Source organism: Ailuropoda melanoleuca, chromosome 3, assembly GCF_002007445.2.
Source record: "Ailuropoda melanoleuca isolate Jingjing chromosome 3, ASM200744v2, whole genome shotgun sequence".
Classification (NCBI taxonomy): Eukaryota; Metazoa; Chordata; class Mammalia; order Carnivora; family Ursidae; genus Ailuropoda; species Ailuropoda melanoleuca.
The window spans coordinates 79,547,665-79,566,926 of NC_048220.1; the positions used below are offsets into that span (position 1 = coordinate 79,547,665).

The following is a 19,262-nucleotide window of genomic DNA, read 5'->3' on the forward strand; positions in this document are numbered from 1 at the left end:
AATGTCAAATCTTAGGGACAGAAAAACTTTGAAGGAAATCTCAAGTGCTCTAAGAAATGGTCAGTGGATAGCATGCCTCTTCCTTCACTTAGACCCAAGGTTAAAATGTGCTGGCATGGTTAAAAGTTTTTTTAAACTCAAGATCTAGTCATCAAACAGTTATGAAAGTCCTCAGGGTATATTTCCAAAGAGCTGGATGTTAACCTTAGCTCTTTGGTCTAATTCCAAGTCTGGTAATTACATACTGCCTATTAAAATTCCCCTCACAATTCTAATTTAATAAGGTGGTGTTCAGTTCCTGTCAAACAGCTCAGAGCAATTCTACCAGCTGCAATGCTTATTCCATAGAGTGTAATGTTTCAGATATGATTAAGTGATCATTTAAAAGTTTTCAGGGAGAAAATGGATCATGCATTCAAATACTTTTCACTTTTAAAGAATATAAGAACTATGTATTTTTTTTTGAACTTTTTAAAAAGTGCCCCAAATTCCTATAACAAAAAATGGCCCAGTGATTTCAGTTAAGTTCTGGATAAGAGGGCTCTATTTGTAGCTATTATAATACAAGTGTGACAAGAAAAATTTTCAAGTACAGCATCTTTAAGTTTTACAAAGCAAAGAAAACTCAAAAAGAATCTCAAAGGCTCAAGGCAAAGGGTATTTATACTTTCTTTCTCAAGACACTTATTGTACAATCACTTTGTTTCCCCATTTCTCCAACCTACTATTATCAGAACTCAGCAGGACTACAGCAAAACATCAAGCAGATGAGCAAGTGGCAAAATGAAACTAAGTAGGAATGTATGGTTATTAAATTTCAACCTTTATCTGACAGCATATTAAAAGACATTCTGGCAACTATGATCCATTGCAGGGAGTTGAGGGCAGAGGAACAGGAAACAGCATAGAAAAAGAATTACTTCTCACTCTGTCCAGACTACTGCAATCTGGTCCTAAACCTATGTCAAGGCTTACAGATACAAAAGTGAGTGGAACCCAAGGTAAAACCATTATACTTAGAGAACTTATTCTGTGATGGTAGTCTTAAACAAACAAAAAAACCCCTAAGTATTTCTGACATTTCAATGTGTCTTAAAGATTGCTCCAAAATTAGTTCCATCTTTTAAGCACAACCCAACTTCAGGTTCTGTAAATCAATATATTACTAAAAGGTGAAAGAAAAAGAAGTTTTCATTAACTGTTTTCTTCCTCTGTACATTCTACTTGTAAAAAATCTATCGTTATTTAGAATACTGACATATCACTTAAGGAAACAAATTATAATTAAACAAACTAAGACATATAACCATTCAAAGTCCAGTCATTCTAGGCAAATAAAACACTAATACTATTGTCATACACAATTTAAACCAAGAGCCAAGAAAACTACTTTTGAGGTTGATAAACAATGCAAAAGTTTCATCAATTTTATTGGATGACATTAGGCCTGATTATAAAAAGCAAAAAAAAAAAAAAAAAAAAAAAAGGTTTTCATTTTTGATTAGCGTGTCTCCAAAGATGACGGAGGCATGGCCAACTTATATTATTTTCTTCAAGAAAGCAAAAATGTAATGGGGTAAAAATGCAACATTCTTATATTTTTAAAAAGATAAATTATCTAAGACAATAAGTTGATGTTATTATTATTATTATTTAATAGTAACTTAGAGGTAAAGGTTCACAATCCAATCCAAAAATCTTAGGGCTGAGTATGTTTTGAAATTCAGATTTTTCCCCGGAGATTTAGAAATACTACTCTACCAATTCCCAGTGGGGTCCACGCCAAAAACTCAATAATCAAACACTTTCATATTGCTACAGCAAAATGTTAGGAATGCTTCAAAAAAAAGGCCCCATGTTAGTTCAGATCCAGATCTGCATCAAGTAAGTTAACACCAATTCAGGTTTTGCTGTCAATATCCATTTTAAGAAATTTGTGGATTTTGCATAAGAGACTGTGAAACTAAACTGAAAAAAATAGAAATAAGTTAGACCAAAGTTCTTAACTAATTTTAAGCTTAAAAAACAGTAGGTTATATAAATACTGTCTGCTAACTCTTGAAGTTTACAAACTTCAAGATAACAGTAGAGATTATATTTCAACTGTTTCTACAAATTACTTACATTGTATTATAGAAGCTTTATCCATATGTCCAAAGAAAACAAATATATTTTATTAATTTTAAGACATGAAATAAAATATATAATACGTATTCATATTTAAAAGGAAATTTTTCTTCCTTTGTAGTAATTTCTAGTTAAAAAAAAGGTAACCATTATTTCTACAAGTTAATAAAGATCTTGAAACTGTACTGTAACTGAGCAAGGTTGGTTTCAACTGGCTCAAAAGGATATGTGACAGTCTGGACTCTGGGGTAATGAAAAATCAGAGGTTGGACAAAGAAATTTTCCATTTCTCTCTTCTTTCTATGGTCTTACATTTTGGGGGGAAGGCGGGGGGAAGATTCTATATACAAGGAGCCAGAACCAGCATGCTCATTCTAAGAAAAGTTGTGGAGCACCTCGGTGCCTTAGTCGGTTAAATGTCTGACTCCTGAATTTGGTTCAGGTCATGATCTCAGCGTTTTAAGATTAAGCCCCAAGTCTGGCTCTGCACTGGGCATGGAGCCTGCTTAAGATTCTTTCCCCCTCTTCCTCTGTCCTTCCCCATTCCTCTCACCCCCCAAACCTCTTACCCCGCTCACACTCTCATGCTCTCTCTCTCTCCCTCTTTAAAAAAAAAAAGAAAAGAAAAGTTGTATGTTCTCTTAAGAATATCCACTTGGATTAGGCAATAAGTAGAAATGCAATTACAGCTCCAAAATTTACTAGCTTTGTTACTTTGGGAAGTTAACTCTCCTGTGCTTCAGTTTCTGGGTCTATAGATGGGGGAAATAATAATATATACCACATTGAGCTATGACCAAAAATCAAATGCTACATAAAAGTAGGTAAAAATAAGCCTAAGGATAAAAAGAGCAAAAAGAACAAAGAAACAGGTGATATTAATAAATATTGGCAAAGTTAATACAACATTATCAAAATTTTCTGTAATCTTAATCACATTTTAAGCCCCAGATGGATTAACATACAATTTCTAAAAAAATACAATGGACGTTTACCTTGCATTTTATTAACTGAAATATTATGAATTTAAGTAATTAGTATCTCTATCCTTTTGTAATAGCTAATTATCATTATCTGAACTTAGAATTTCTGTAAACTCCTGAAATACCCCAAAGAAAGTTTCTGTAAATAACTAACCAGTAGTTAGCGTGTGTGGTTAGCACTCAGAAAATAAGAATACTTGGGGGTGCCTGGGTGGCACAGCGGTTAAGCGTCTGCCTTCGGCTCACGGTGTGATCCTGGCGTTAAGGGATCGAGCCCCACATCAGGCTCTTCTGCTATGAGCCTGCTTCTTCCTCTCCCACTCCTCCTGCTTGTGTTCCCTCTCTCGCTGGCTGTCTCTATCTCTGTCCAATAAATAAATAAATAAAATCTTAAAAAAAAAAAAAAAGAAAATAAGAATATTTGGCCAGTCAAAATACCTAATTCCCTGACCATGTCAGAGAGCCCATCCATCAAACATTACGGTTAGTAGAGATAAACCACCTTGCTTACTACACGATCTGACAAAGCACGAAATCTTACCTATCTTCATCCTTGTCATACAGTTGGTAATAATCGCCACAGCCATTCCAAAAGGTGTTCTCTACCACTTCTTGCCTTCCTGCTGTGGCTCCACTTTCCGCTGTTATTTGGTTATGTTCTGTTTCCCTATGCGTAACTCTTGAGTAAGGTGGATCCAAGAACATGCAGTCATGTTCCCCATCGTAGTCGTCACATTTTATTAAGAGGTCATCCGAGCCATTTTCCTCAACTTCCAAAGCCTCCCTCCATCTCTGAACACTTCTCTGTTTAGCCTCATGCCTGTTAAAACCTGTTTCTTGGTCCACCTGGCTTGAACTTATCAGTTTTCTAACTTTGGGCCTCACTACCTGTTCAGGGAAATTTCCCTGGTTCTTGTCCTTACCACTAGTATTTTGTTCACTGCAGATATGCCCGGGAGCACACACTGCATCTTCAGCTGCATTTTCTCTCTGATTCTCCTGGCTAGTATCATTTTGTTGCTTCTTTCTAACAACTTCACCTTCAGAAGAGGACCTCTGAAATTCCTGATTGTTCTGACTGACAAACTCAGTATCACCAGTAGAACTTTTGACTAAAGGCGCTGAATCTAATTCTTCAAATTCATCTCTTATTTCACAGCTAAAAGCGGGAACTGGTGGTGGAAGACCAGTACGTGCCTCTACCTCTCCGTCCGCCAGCTCAAATGCTGTACCGCCCAATGCCTCCTCATACCCACCACCTGCCACAACTTCCGCAGAAAGCTGAAGACGGTCATTGGTCTCTCCGTGTGTGCCATCTGGATTGTAAGAGTCAGTCTGAACCAATGAAATTCCATTTTGTACGCTTGAAGCACTGCAAGCTTCTGTAGTATATTCTCCCTCAGAGTGATTATGAAGGTCTGTACTGCCTCCTAGAGTCTCCCTGCCCTCCTCGCTATGATGTACTGCAGCAAAGGATGGACTGCTCTCAATGGCTTGATTCAATGTTGAATCACAAATGGGAATTTCTGTTTCACTTTTGTCAAATAAAGTGTCATTGGATAAAGAAGAATGAACTTGATCCGATGGACTGGAACCTTCATAGAGAACAAAGAAAACATATTTGGAGACATGAGATAGAATTTTATTTAATAATGACTATTTAAGTAGAAATTATGCCACTTATTATGCACTTGAATACAAGTGAATTTCTGCGCCAGGTACTTCTATGCTCCCTCACTTAGAGAGCACACTGGCTACCCTATGAATTCATTTATGCCATTGTATAGCCCCTCAACATCCTCTCCCTCAGATGTCTTTTGGAGGTTTTTCACCTAAATCCTGATACCTAAAACATTCTGTAAAAGACATTAAAAGGAGAGGTATAAGTCAAGTCACAAGGTAACCAATCTGCTCTCCCAGTTGTTAGGGTGCACAATTCAAACTTAACTTCTTTTATTACGGGCAGGTAAAAACACTTCAACAGTATTTCTGACAGATAAAAGAACATCCACTGCCTGAAGGATGGGATAAGGTAATCACTACTATGGCAATGTAGTTAATATTTTAATGACTGGCTGAATTCTATATTCTTCTATGTTTAAATGTATATAGTATTAATATTAAATTCAATTAAAGTATCAAAATAGAATTTCTTGGTAAGAAATGTACATTTGTATTCGTAAACACATAAAACCCACACACAATTTCAAATTTTATAAGATCAATTCCTACATGCTTATTAATAGCTCTTATAAAATCCCACGTTGCACACCTGAGGAATTTTCCTTTGGCACATCATCTAGTTCCAATACTTCATAGTCATCACCAGCCCGACCCAAACTTCTTTCATGCCTGGTCATACATGGTTTAAAACTGACATATGCATGTCTTCTTCCATATCTCCTGCCTGTGATTGTCTGATATCCTCCTGCTGGTTTGGGCCAGGCAGCCTTGCTGGATTCTTGATCCATTGCTGAAAGACAGAGTTAAAAATAAGAGAGGTGACCAGTAGGGGTACTATTTCAACATATATGCTATTACTTGCCAAATCATACGCTCCTGAATATCCAGTACACCTTACTAATACTATAAAACATACTTGAAAAGTAAACATGAAATACTATGTTATGAGAGTTATGTGCCTCCCTACCCCAAAAATAGCTTTTAAAGTTTGGTACCTTAAAGATAGTTTAGATTTTTATGATGTAACCTACTAAAAACAATTTTTCATATGCTAAATTCATACACCACACTGCAAAAGCTCATTGAGGTTTGGACAATAATCCTCCAAATTATCTAAATAAAGTACCTTATGTAGAATGGCTTAATACTTATTTGTTGAATTATTAGCTCATGAAATGATGGTTTCAATTACATTAAGGGTGAATGCATTCCTATCCAAGGTAATAGGTAATTTCTTTAACTGGCATCTGTACTATCATGAAGAACCAACTAGACAATAATAAAACATATCCCAAATATTAGGGTCATATAAAATTCTCCAAAAGAAAACAGCAACGAGCCAAGTCAAAGACATGCGACCTCCCCTTCCAAAACTACCAATGGTATACATTATGGTAGCCATCAACATTTGAACAACTTTAATACTAAGTTCTGGTGGCTGAAGGATACATGGTAGTAAACAGTAGCAACCTTTAAGAACATTACCACATCTATACATAAAAAAGTTTAAATTTCTTTAGTCAATTAGATTTTACATATATTATACAAGAGCAAATAAAATCTTTTCTCACAGTATATGAAACAGTCAATCAATGAAACAATTACATATTTTTGTTTTATTGCATTAAAATAAGAAATACAATTGCTTCCAAGCACAAATAAAAAACATACATGTATTTATAACAGTTATCAAGTTTTACATTATGTTATTTAATTCCCTCAACAAACTTATGAGGTAGATACTGTACTTCATTTTAAAGCTCAAAAAGTTAAAATTCAGTCTGTAGTAACTGTCCAATAATTGAATAGTATGACTCCAAAACCAGTACCCTGAACAACTCCTCCAAAGGAATACTCTCCAAACTGGAAAGCACAATAGCAGCCAAAGGGGTATGGGAAAAAAAATAAGAATTTTTATTTATATCTGTTTTCATATCAAAAATTAGAAATTAAGCTTTACAAATCTTCAATATGTGGATTAAAAATGGCCTTAAATAAGAACATGATCCCATGTCATGTATAATACTCAAGGTATCTAGAGAGAAAAATAAAAGTCCTCAATGTAGAGGAACTGACAAAAACACTTTGCTTACCTGCTGGCTCTTTTTCAGTATACTGTGACATATATGGCAGTTTTTGTGTGCCCAGTTCAGTGCAATTATGGATGTGATTTAGTTTTTACTCACACAATGAATAAGCTGCAGAAGATTCCTACAAAGAAACCATGGATTAAACTAAATAATAATACAAAGCACAGAACAAAAATGACAAAACTAATACTCCTCCTAGTGAAGCTCTTTGTTACCCCATAATATCAGAAAAATATTATCTGATCTGACAAGTTCATCAAAAAACCTTACAACTATCAAGATGGCTATTTGAAAAGTTACATCTCCTCTTGAAAAATCTTGTTGTAAGTATATATCATTCTTAAGACTGACAATGATAACAACACACATATAATTTAAAAGTAAATAAGCAAATATATTGGAAGAAGTGTTGACTGAGGTAATGACCAAAATATCTGGGAGTCTACCACACTGTGCTCTCTTTGCTTCTCCACCAAGCACTACAGTTCCTTTAGCCCTGGCACTGTTAAAGGAAGTTAACTCTAAGAGTACAGACTTTATTTTTAAAATGCATAATGGTTTATAACAATTAAAAAGTAATGTGTAAATAATGATACTCTTTACAAATAGTCAATTTATCATTCAGATATTTTAATTCCAAATAAGAACCTATTCTAAAAATTAAAATATTAAATATTTTATCATGTAACAAATATAAAAAGACCTTCTTTTGTTTTGAAATTAATCATTTACTATTTCAAAAGCTGCAACCTGTGCTTTTTTTAAAAATATGGTAAGAGCTTACATTTCTATTTAAACACCTTATTTACTTAAACAATGGAGCTATTGCTAATTGCCTATCACCACTTATCAGAAGATGATAGTTCTGCAAATGAGCTTAACTGTATATGTTATCTGTCTAGCCACAGATAGCTATATATTAACATACATAGGAGTACACACACATTTTCCAATATAAATTACAAATTCAGCAATAGGTTGTGATCTTCTAATACATCTGAAACAAGTCAGACTGCTAACAACAACTAAAGGGTAAATAATATGAAAAAAAAATCCTATCATACTGGCAAAAACATAAGCTCTAATTAATATTGCTTTAATACTAAGAAAAATGATCTGGGGGCGCCTGGGTGGCATAGCGGTTAAGCTTCTGCCTTCAGCTCAGGGCGTGATCCCGGTGTTAAGGGATCGAGCCCCACATCAGGCTCCTCCGCTAGGAGCCTGCTTCTTCCTCTACCACTCCCGCTGCTTGTGTTCTCTCTCTCGCTGGCTGTCTCTATCTCTGTCGAATAAATAAATAAATAAACAAATAAATAAATAAATCTAAAAAAAAAGAAAAATGATCTGAAATAACTTGAATCTTCACATATCCACAGTACAGTACATGGCAATCGTAAAGCATGACCATGGATTTAAGTTCACAAGTGTTTTACCCAAAGTCTTTTCTATAGAATAAAGGTTTATTTCACCATGTTCCAGGCACCATTTCCAGTGCTGAGGATATGACAATGAACAAAGTGGACAAATATTCCTGCTCTCCTAAAATTACAGTATGCGGTACAGACACTAAACAAAACAGGAAGTAAATAAACACATGCTAGATAATGCATACTGTGGAGCAAAATAAAACAGAGACTGAAGAGTTGCTGATGGTGAGCCATTAGGAATAGGGTGGTTAGGGAAAACCTCACTTAGAAAGGATCATCTGAGCAAACACCTGTGAGGAGAAAGCCATGTGTAAATCTAGGGAAAGAACGTTTCAGGCAGAAAAAAAGGAAGTTCCTAAGGTGAAAACTTCCAGAAGTGATCAATAGCAAGAATTCTGGGATGGAATGAATAAGAGAGAAAGTAACAGATGAGGTTAGAAAATTAATTAGGTGGGTGGGTGGAGGGTGAGGTGGAACAGATCACATAGGTCCTTACAGGTTGATGCAAGGAATGTAGGTTTTATTCTGAGTGAGCTGCAAAACCATTGAAGAGTTCTGAACACAGAACAGATATTACCTAACTTCTGTTTTAAGAGGAACACTCTGGCTACTGTTTTGAACAGACTGAAGAGGAACAAGGTCAAAGGCAAGGAGCCTGATTGCAAAGTTATTGAAATAATACTGGCAAGAGATGACAGTAGTTTAAACCAGGGTAAAAACAGAGCTGGTGAGAAATGGTCAGATTCTGAATAAACTGTGAAAGTAGTATCAATAAAATTGTCTGACACAGGTTATAAAATAAGGTAAGGAATCAAGGTTGACTCTAAGTTTTAAAGCCTGGGTAACTAGAAACATAAGAATTACCATTAACTGAAGTAGGAAAATTTGTGGAAGAAGCAGGTTTGGAGAAAATATCTTCAGTTTAAGTTTTAGATGTGTTAAATTTGAGGTATCTATCAGACATTCAAGTAGAAATGTTAAATAGGACCCTGGAGTTGACTAAAGAATGCTGAGCTGCCAGTATAATTTGGGAGTTATTAGTATAAAGATAATATTCAAAAAGGTGTGAACTTGGACAGGACATCTAAGTGTACTTGGAGAAGGAAAAAAGTTCAAGGACTGAACCCTGAGATGATTCAACATGAAGAGGCCAGGAAAAAAGAAATATCAGAAAAACTGACAGAGGCCAATGAGAGAAAAGGAAAATCCCAGGGTGTGGGTACCAAATGAAGAAAGTGCCTCAGACAGAAAAACTGATCCACTGGGCCAGATGCTGCTAAGAGATAAAGTGTGAGGGGGATCTGTACCTGGCTGCTGAACGTAGCAACATGGAGGGTACTGAAGATCCTGACAAGGGCACCTCTGGTAGAGTGGTGGCTGGAAAACCCTGATCAGAATGCTGAGTGAGAGAGAGAGAGAAAAGGAACTGGAACTGGAAGAGTACAGAAAAACTGAAAATCACTGTTTCTGAACAACAGGTTGTTTTTTTTTGTTTTTCGTTTTTTAAAGCAAGCTCCATACCCAGCATGGAGCCCAACTTGGGGCTTTAACTCATGACCCTGAGATCAAGACCTGAGCTGATATCAAGGACACTTAACCGACTGAGCCACTCCGGCACCCCTTAAAAATTGTCTTTAATGTGATTCCACTTGCTTCCTGAAGATATTCTCTTCTGAGCCTTCCAACATCCTCATCTAAACTTAGTCTACTTGTTTTCAAGGCCTATATGACCCAGGCTCTGGTATCTTTTGATTGTACTTCTGAGGTAAGTCCCGATTTGAATCCCGTGTGTGTGTGTGTGTGTTGTGTGTCTGGCTGGCTGTCTTTACTAGAAGATCAAGTCTGTCTGTTTTTACTAGAAGATCAAATAATTGTTTCAGAAATTTAATGTAAGGAGGTAAACTCTGGGTCCTTGCATGCCTGAAAACATTTTCATCTCTCCCTCACACTTTAGGTATAGCACAAAACTATTTTTTTTCCAAATTCTGAGAGACATTGTTTTCCAACATCCCATGTTGCATATAGCAATCCCATTCTGCCAATTTATTTCTCATCTTTTGTTAAGTAAACCAATTTTTCTCCCTGGAATATTTAGGATATACTCTTAATAAATAATATTCTATAATGTCACAGAGACTTACAGGGCAGGGCATTTAAAAATTTCTCCTACACAGCCCTGATTGGGCTGTTTTAAAGACTTGTGTCAGTTTGTCTCAAAGATGTCCTTTTTCAAAATTCCTATTTTCTCTGTATTTGGCCTACACAGATTAATCGTTTGCAAACTTTTCTTTCTTATTTTCACTCTATGAGATGGTAAACTTCATCCACTTTTACTTCCAGCCTTCTAGCATTCTCTACAATAATCTTTAAAATTTCTTGTACTTTCTTGTTCTCTGCTTCTTTTATTATTTTCAAAAGTGGCTCATGCCTTATGAATGAAATGCAGAATAGAATCTCTCTGCAGATACTAATTATTTTTATCTCACCTAAGGCCAGCTATAGTAAAGTACCTAACAACAGTGTTATCTCATTTCCAAATAAAAAAGTATAAAGAAGAAAAAAAGAGAACAGGGAGGAGAGAGGATGAGTAACAAGAAATAAAAACCAAAGTGGTGTGTCAAGATTAAAATGGTTAATTCATCAGTCCCAAATTTGTATCTCAAGTGAATCAGAAACATTCAGTCTGAGTTCTCTCTGAAGAGATGCTGGCTTGCTGAATTAGTCTCTTGCTCCTTGTACTATTCACTTAATAAGTAACATATGATTCCTCTCTACTAGTGAGGAATTCCAGTCAAAGGCTTTGGTACTTTTAAATATTTCTTACTAATTGTCGTAAAGCAAACTATATAAACATGTTGCTGTCTAAGAATTAAAGAATTAATCAGCAAAGTATTAATTCTAGATCTTATTAACCTAGAAGTCATCACTTTATCATTTTAACTAGGATAGATATGCCAGCAGCTATAGAGAGACAATAAAAACAATCTTCAAAAGAATACAAGGGAAAGCATGGGTATGGGATACACACCTCCCACAGCAGAACTTAAAGACTGGTGATTTTAAAGACAAAGGCCTTGTTTTATTTTTACCTGAATGCACTATTAGTGCAGTCTATTAAATGCACTGCTTCTAATACATTGCCAATATTGTATGTATTCGAATGAATGAATGAATGAATGAATGAATGAATGAACGAACAACAATTCTGTTCTACAAAGTCTTTGATACTTCTCCCAATCTGCACCTCTCCAGTGTGGGTTGTACTTAGTGACTTGTTTCTACTGAAGACAATGTGATAGTAGTGACAATGTATAATGTACAAGATGAGGGCATAAAAGGCATTGTGGCTTCCTTCTTGCTCTCTCTCTGCTACTCTCTCTGGGAGAAGCAAGCTGCTGCATCAGGAGATCATTCAAGTAATCCTAAGATCCGCGTGTTGAGGAACTGGCAGTTCCTGCTAAGAGCCGGAAGGAACTGAGGTCTTCTGGTAACAGCCATTTGAATGAACCACCTAGGAAGCAGCACCTTAAATACCAAACAAGTCTTCAGATGACTGTAGTCCCAACCCATGTCTTGACTACAACCTCATGAGAGACCATGAGACAAACCACCCAGCCAGGCTGCTCCTGAATTTCTGACTCAGAAACTGAGATATAAATGTTCAGAGCTACCAGGTCCATTGAAGCAAACGGATTATCCTGCAGTAAATAACAAACACAAATAATTTAAATTACATGCACTAAGATACTGGATTTACTTATACTTCTACCTATTACTAGAACAAAGATTTTCTAATGCCAACTCGTGAAAGTATATTTTCTCCCTTTTAAAAGATCTGCTTATTCTCAGCATAGGTAGTGCCATGCTAGGGTTGACAGTATCAAAATGAATTATACCAGTGTTTTGCTTGCGGGCAATGTCAGACCTGCTGCTTAGCTCCTATATTCTACCTATCTTCTAATAAATATTCACTACATGGCTACTGCATCAGAAACACTTACTTTTAGAATTTAAATCTAGCTGATTTAAGTGAACTTTTAGGCAAAGGGAAGGAGAAATTGGTTGAACTACTGGAAGAGTTTCAAAAGTTTGGATCTATAACCCCTGTGAACTGTCTGCTGGGAGCCAAAAATAACTCACTTAAAAAAAATAAAAACAAGTATGTTGATATACTAGTATTGGGTATATAACATAATGATTCGTTATTTGTATATACTGCTAAATGATCATCAAAGTAAATCTAGTTAACATCTATCACCATAAATAGTAAAATTCTTTCTCTTGTGATGAGAACTTTTAAGATGTATTGTAGCAACCTTCAAATATACAATATGGTATTATTAACTACAGACACCGTGCTGTACATTACATTCCCATGAATTTCTTATTTTGTAACTGTAAGTTTGTTACCTTTTGCCCCTCTTCACCCATTTTGCCTGCCTCCCACTCCCACCTCTGGAAACCACCAATCTGTTCTCTGTATTAATGAGCTTTTTCACTGATTCCACTTAAAAAATCATACAGTACTTGTCTTTCTCTGTCTGGCTTATTTTAGTTAGTATAAGGCCCTCAAGGTCCATTCATATTGTTGTGAATGGCAGGATTTCATTCTTTTTTATGGGTGAATAATACTCCATTGTGTACATGCACACGCACTGCATCTTTTTTCTTCCCCAGGAAAATCCCTTCCTCTTTTTTTTCCCTCTTCGCTTAAAACATTCTCTCACAGTTCTGGAGATTAAAGGTCCAGAATCAAGGTGTCAACAGGGCCATATTTCCTCCCAAAGGCTCTAGAGGAGAATCCTTTAGCACTTCTAGCTTCTGGTGAATGTCAGCAAACTTCTGCATTCCCTGGCTTTGTACCACATCTTCTTTATCCGTTCATCCATCAATAGACACTTAGGTTGTTTCCATATCTTGGCCATTGTAAATAATGCTGCAATGAATATGGGGGTGCATATATCTTTTCAACTTAATATTTTTGTTTTCTTCAGATAAATACCCAGAAGTGGAATAACTAGATCATATGGTAGTTCTATTTTTAATTTTTTGAGGAACCCCATTCTGTCTTTCATAGTGGCTGCCCCAGTTTACATTCTCCCCAAGAGTGCACAAGGGTTTTTTTCTTTTCATATCCCGCCACTTGTTATTTCTTGTCTTTTTGATAAAAGCCATTCTAACAGACATGAGTTCATATCTCATTGTGGTTTTGATTTGCACTTCTCTGATGACTAATGATGTTGAGCACCTTTCCATGTACCTGTTGCCCATCTGTATGTTGTCTTTAGAAAACTGTATGCTCATACCCTCTGCCCATTTTCTTTTTTTTTATTTTTTTTTTATTTTTTAAAGATTTTATTTATTTATTCGACAGAGATAGAGACAGCCAGCGAGAGAGGGTACACAAGCAGGGGGGAGTGGGAGAGGAAGAAGCAGGCTCATAGCAGAGGAGCCTGATGTGGGGCGATCCCATAACGCCGGGATCACGCCCTGAGCCGAAGGCAGACGCTTAACCGCTGTGCCACCCAGGCGCCCCTGCCCATTTTCTAACTGGACTCTTTTTTTGCTATTGAGTTGTATGAATTCTTAATATACTTTGGATATTAACCCTTTATCATATATATAATTTGCAACTATTTTCTCCCATTTAGTAGGCTGCCTATAAATAACTCATTGTTAAACTATCTTTCCTAGAAATAGAAAAATAAGTTGAGAAACAAATACAATTTAATCCAACTATCTGAAAGGCAAAGTCTTGATTACTCTTCCAAGTGCACTGGAAAATTTGTTTTATATTCTCTCATATCTGCCTTTATAAAAATACCTGCAAAACGTCCTGAAAATGTTTCTTAAAATTCCTCAAAAAACAAACTTCTAAAATTATGAAGCCTGCATTTCCTTTCAGTAAAATAATTATTTAGTCATACAAAATTTTCGTAATTACTGAGTTACAAATTCAATAATACAAACTTCACGACAAAATGAGTTTAGGACAAACTATGACAAATACTGCCAGAAAGCTGTGTTGTATATGTTGGAACCAATTACATTTTAACTTAGTTTAAAGATTTTATTTATTTGAGAGAGAGCAAGGGCGAGACAGGTCACAGAGGGAGAGGCAGACTCCCTGCTGAGCAGAGAGCCCAACACAGGGTTTGATCCTAGGACCCCAAGATCACAACCTGAGCTGAAGGCAGACACTTAACCAACTGAGCCACTCAGGCACCCCTTAACTTAGTTTATTAACATTATCTCATCTTTCTATTTTTAGCTGCTAAGGCAAAATAAATATTCTAAGAGATTAATAAAGTATCTATTGCGAATAACAATCTAAGCTTGCACTTAACATATTCTTTTTAATCTCCCTCTAGATTTTTTGTATCTTCTAGACACAAGCACAAAAGGTTGCTTTTACATATAGACAACTGCAAAATAGGCCACTAAATCCAACTAGTAGATACACAATAAATACGGACTAAGGTGATATGATTCCCATAAATTTTTATAAATAAGTGGACACATTAATAAAATCAATTGCAGCAAATCAAATAACGTACTATCAGCCACTGGACTTCGAAGTTACAGGCTGCTGAACAAGAAAACCTCCAGGATACGACTACTAGATTTTGTAAATGAACAACAGTAGAAATGACAATAATAGATAAATCAGAGAAATTTTAAAATTACAACTGCTAAACTTCTGAGATAAATGGGTTTACTATCTCCAGGAACACAAAGAGATAATCTGATAAAAGGCTAAGCTTACTTAAATACTATCTTTCATGACAACTTTTCTGTAAATTACTGTAAAAGTGTTAATAAATTCAGCACTAATATAATGAAAATTCCACTAAAAAACATAAAATATATGTAATCAGAAACAAACCTTTAGATAATCCAAAATTTTTATGTTTAAGTAGATAAAAAACTGTATTTCCAACTTGTTATGGTAAAGCCTCTATCTCACCAAAAATGGTTTAAACAATTGTTAAAAACTTGTTACAAAATGGGACACCCGGGTGGCTCAGTCAGTTAAGGGTCTGCCTTTGGCTCAGGTCTTGATCTCAGGGATCTGGGATGGAGCTCCATGTTGGGCTCCCTGCTAAGCGGGGAGTCTGCCTCTCCCTCTCCTTCTGTCCCTGCCCCCCCCACCCTCTCAAACCCCACTTGTGCAATCTCGCTCTCATGCTCTCTCATTCTCTCACGTGAGCGTGCTCTCTCGCTCTCTAATAAATAAATCTTTAAAATAAATAACTGCTACAAAATGCTATTTTTAAAGACTACCCATAGAGAGAAATCTGTGAAGAAAGATTAAATGAGCATACAGCCAACACATTAGAACAATAAAGATTTTCTATGGTTTACTGGAAATATAATTGGCTAAGGGGAAGAAAAGATTAAAGTCAAAGACAAATTGAGATGGAAGAATAAAATACCAAACCACTGAAAAATAGGATTAAGAATATTCCTCAAATTTACCTCCCATTTAGATAGGAAGATCTGATTCAGACGTGGCACATCTAAGAAGGGCCTTGCTCAACCCACCCTCTGGGATGTCAAGTCAAATCACTTAGAAATAAAGAAAAAGCGTAGATTTATTTCCATGTCAATGAGCAAGGAAAAGAAAAAAAGTGTACAGGAAAAAAGGAAAATAGAAAATTCAATGTTATGCGTAGCAACGCAGCAAATTTCATTGATGATAAAAATTCACAAAATGTGTTCAGAACAAATTAATATACCTATGATATTTGGACACTTGGATGTGTGTTAACTACAAAAAAAAAAGAGCTTATATGAGTGGGTTTGGAGAAACAAAGAAACAAGCATGGCAAAACGTTGATGCAAGATGTTGTTTAGATGTGGTTTCCTGTACTCCACAGAAATCTGGAAATTTTCATGATAAAAACTTTTCAAGTATTTTCCTTTTCTCTGCAATCATTTGTTGAATGAATGAATTTTTTCACGTTATATATCTGAGTAACTACCACCTAGATCAAGTTATAAAACACTACCATCATTTCAGAAGGTTCTCTCTTACTCCTTTCAACTGATTAAACTTCTCTCAATCCACAGGCAACCACTTTCTGGACTTCTACTCCAGATCTAGTTTTTCCTGTTTGAAACTACACAAGTGGAATCATACAACATGAACTCTTCTGTGTCTACTTTCACTCAACACAATGTTTCTGGGATTCATTCACGTTGTTATAAATACTCTTATACATATTTTTTACCTTTCTTGGGTAGTATGACCTGGAATTAATGGGTCATAGTACAGGGCTATGTTTAGCTATAACGGTCATTACCAGTTTTCCAAAGTGGTTGAAACAATTTACATTCTCATTAGCCATATAGAATAGTACCGGTTGTTCTGTATCTTTACCAACACTCCTTATTGTGAGTTTCTAACTCTGGCCATTCTGGTAGGGGTATGATGGTGACATTTCCTTGATGAATAAATAACACTGTGGAACAACTTTACCTGTACACACTGGCCTTTTGTATATCTTCTTTTGTAAAGAATCTGATCACTTTTTTGCATGTTTTTAAAAACTGAGTTGTTTGCCTTTTTCTTTTTGTTTTATAATTTACGTATATTTTCCAGATACAAGTCCTTTACCAAATTTATTTATTGCAAATATTCTTACACTCCATGGCTTGCCTTTCCCTTTCTTAATGATATACTGAAAAACAGAAATTCTTAATTTTATGCAGTCTAATTTATCGATTTTATGTTCTATTTAAGAAATTTTTGCAAAGGTGAAAAAGATATTCATCTAGGTTTTCTTCTACAAGAGTCAAATTTTTGCTTTTACATTTAGATCTATGGTCAAACTCAACGAACTTTTGAAGATAGCACAAGGTATAAATCGAGGTTGATTTTGTTACCATGTGGATATCCAGTTTATCTAACACAAATAATTAAAAGTATATGCATTCATTCTGTTCTTAATTTCAGTGGCACTTTTGTCACAAATTAAAGATGGTTTATGTGAAGGGCTATTTCTAGACACTCATATTCTTCCATTGATCTTTTTATGTACCTTGTGCTAATACACACTGTTTTAATGACTATAAATTCATAGTAATTCTTAACATCTGAGACACTTACATTTTGATATAAATTGTGGAATCCATTTGACCAAAAAAGAAAAAAAAATTCTGGGATTTTCATATTGTATCAATCCCATAGCCCAACTTGAGGGAAACTAACATGATAACAATATTGAGTTTCTTACTACATAAAGATGGAATATTTCTCTATTTATTTAAGTATTTTAAAATGTCTCTGGGAGCACCTGGGTGGCTCAGTCAGTTAAGCACCTTGGCTCTTGATTTTGGCTCAGGCCAAGACCTAAGGGTTCAGAGCGATCGAGCCCTGAGTCAGGCTCTGTGCTCAGCACAGGGAGTCTGCTTGAGATTCTCTCTCTGTGCACCTCCACCCCCACATTCTCTCTCTCTAAAATAAATAAATCTTTAAAAATAAAAGGTCTCCGAGCATTGTTTTATCATTTTTAGTACAGAAGTTTTCCCAAATTTTTAATATATTTATTCTTAGATATATTATGTTTTGATGCTACTTTTTAAAATATTTATTTACTTCAGAGAGAGAGAGAGAGCGCACAGAGGGAGAGGGAGAAGCAGACCCCTGCTGAGCAAGAAGCCCAATGTCCTGGGATCATGACCTGAGCCAAGGGAGACACTTAACCAAATGAGCCACTCAGGCGCTCCTTGATGCTATTCTAAAGATACTTTTCTAATTTTATTCTACACATTTTTCATTGCTAGTATACATCATACAATGCATTTCTGCATACTGGCCATGTCTAACATACACAACAATATAAGAGAATAGAAGGAAAGATATTGGACATGAAACAAAGCTTTTCATTGAGTATACTGTTAGCTGCACATTTTGATACTTTTTTTTTTTAAAGATTTCATTTATTTGAGAGTGAGAGAGCGTGTGCGCATGAAGAGGGGTGGGGGGGAAGACTCAGCAGGAGTCTGAGCAGGAAGCCTGACATGGAGCTCCATCCCAGGACCCTGAGATATTGACCTGAGCTGAAGGCAGATGTTTAACCATATGAGGCACCCAGACGCCCCCATTTTCTGATACTCTTTAGGAAGTTAAGGATATTTCCTTCTATTGCTAAGTTGACAAGGATTTTTATCATGAATAGACATTGAATTTTGTCAAATGATTTCTCTCTATCTACAGAAATGATCCTACTGTTTCTCTATATTGTTCTGTTAAAGAGATGAACTACACTGACTAATTTTAAAAACATTAAACCAACCTTGCATACCTGGAATGAATTTGTGATCTATATTATCCTTTCTATGTATCCCTGGATTATTTCCATATCTATGTGCATGATAAATACTGGCCTATAATTTTCCCTTTTCTGTCATGCTCTTCTCAGGTTTTCCTATCAAGATTATGCTAGAGGAGGGGCGCCTGGGTGGCACAGCGGTTAAGCGTCTGCCTTCGGCTCAGGGCGTGATCCCGGCGTTATGGGATCGAGCCCCACATCAGGCTCCTCGCTATGAGCCTGTCTCTTCCTCTCCCACTCCCCCTGCTTGTGTTCCCTCTCTCACTGGCTGTCTCTATCTCTGTCAAATAAATAACTAAAAAATCTTAAAAAAAAAAAAAAAAAAAGATTATGCTAGAGGAAAAAAGATGGCAGAGGAGTAGGGGTACCCTTTTTCAGCTGGTCCCGAGTTGAGCTGGATATGTACCAGACCATGCTGAAAACCCAAGGAATCAGCCCGAGACACAGGAACATACATCTGGATCTCTACAAACGAACATCTCCAGCGCTGAGTATTGAGGTATGAAGAGGGAGCCGTGAATTCAGCACACAGATATCAGAAGATAAACTTCTAGAAGGGGGAGGGAGCCACCGCGCTCGGGCGCCAGGAATCAGTAGCCACCTGCATTGGGGAGC

General features: G+C 36.1%; 1 protein-coding gene across 4 annotated transcripts in view; it reads right to left on the minus strand.

Annotated features, from left to right (window-relative positions):
• Positions 1 to 19,262, minus strand: part of PJA2 (praja ring finger ubiquitin ligase 2) — a 78,124-nt gene that overhangs the window by 40,662 nt on the left and 18,200 nt on the right. For all 4 annotated transcript variants that reach the window (XM_034656603.1, XM_034656604.1, XM_034656605.1 and 1 more), the window contains 3 exons: positions 6,887 to 7,004; positions 5,383 to 5,583; positions 3,652 to 4,705 (listed from right to left, as the gene is read on the minus strand). In XM_034656603.1, the coding sequence (XP_034512494.1) occupies positions 3,652 to 4,705; positions 5,383 to 5,583; positions 6,887 to 6,917 (1,286 nt within the window). In that variant the 5' untranslated portion in view covers positions 6,918 to 7,004. The remainder of the gene's footprint in view (positions 1 to 3,651; positions 4,706 to 5,382; positions 5,584 to 6,886; positions 7,005 to 19,262) is intronic.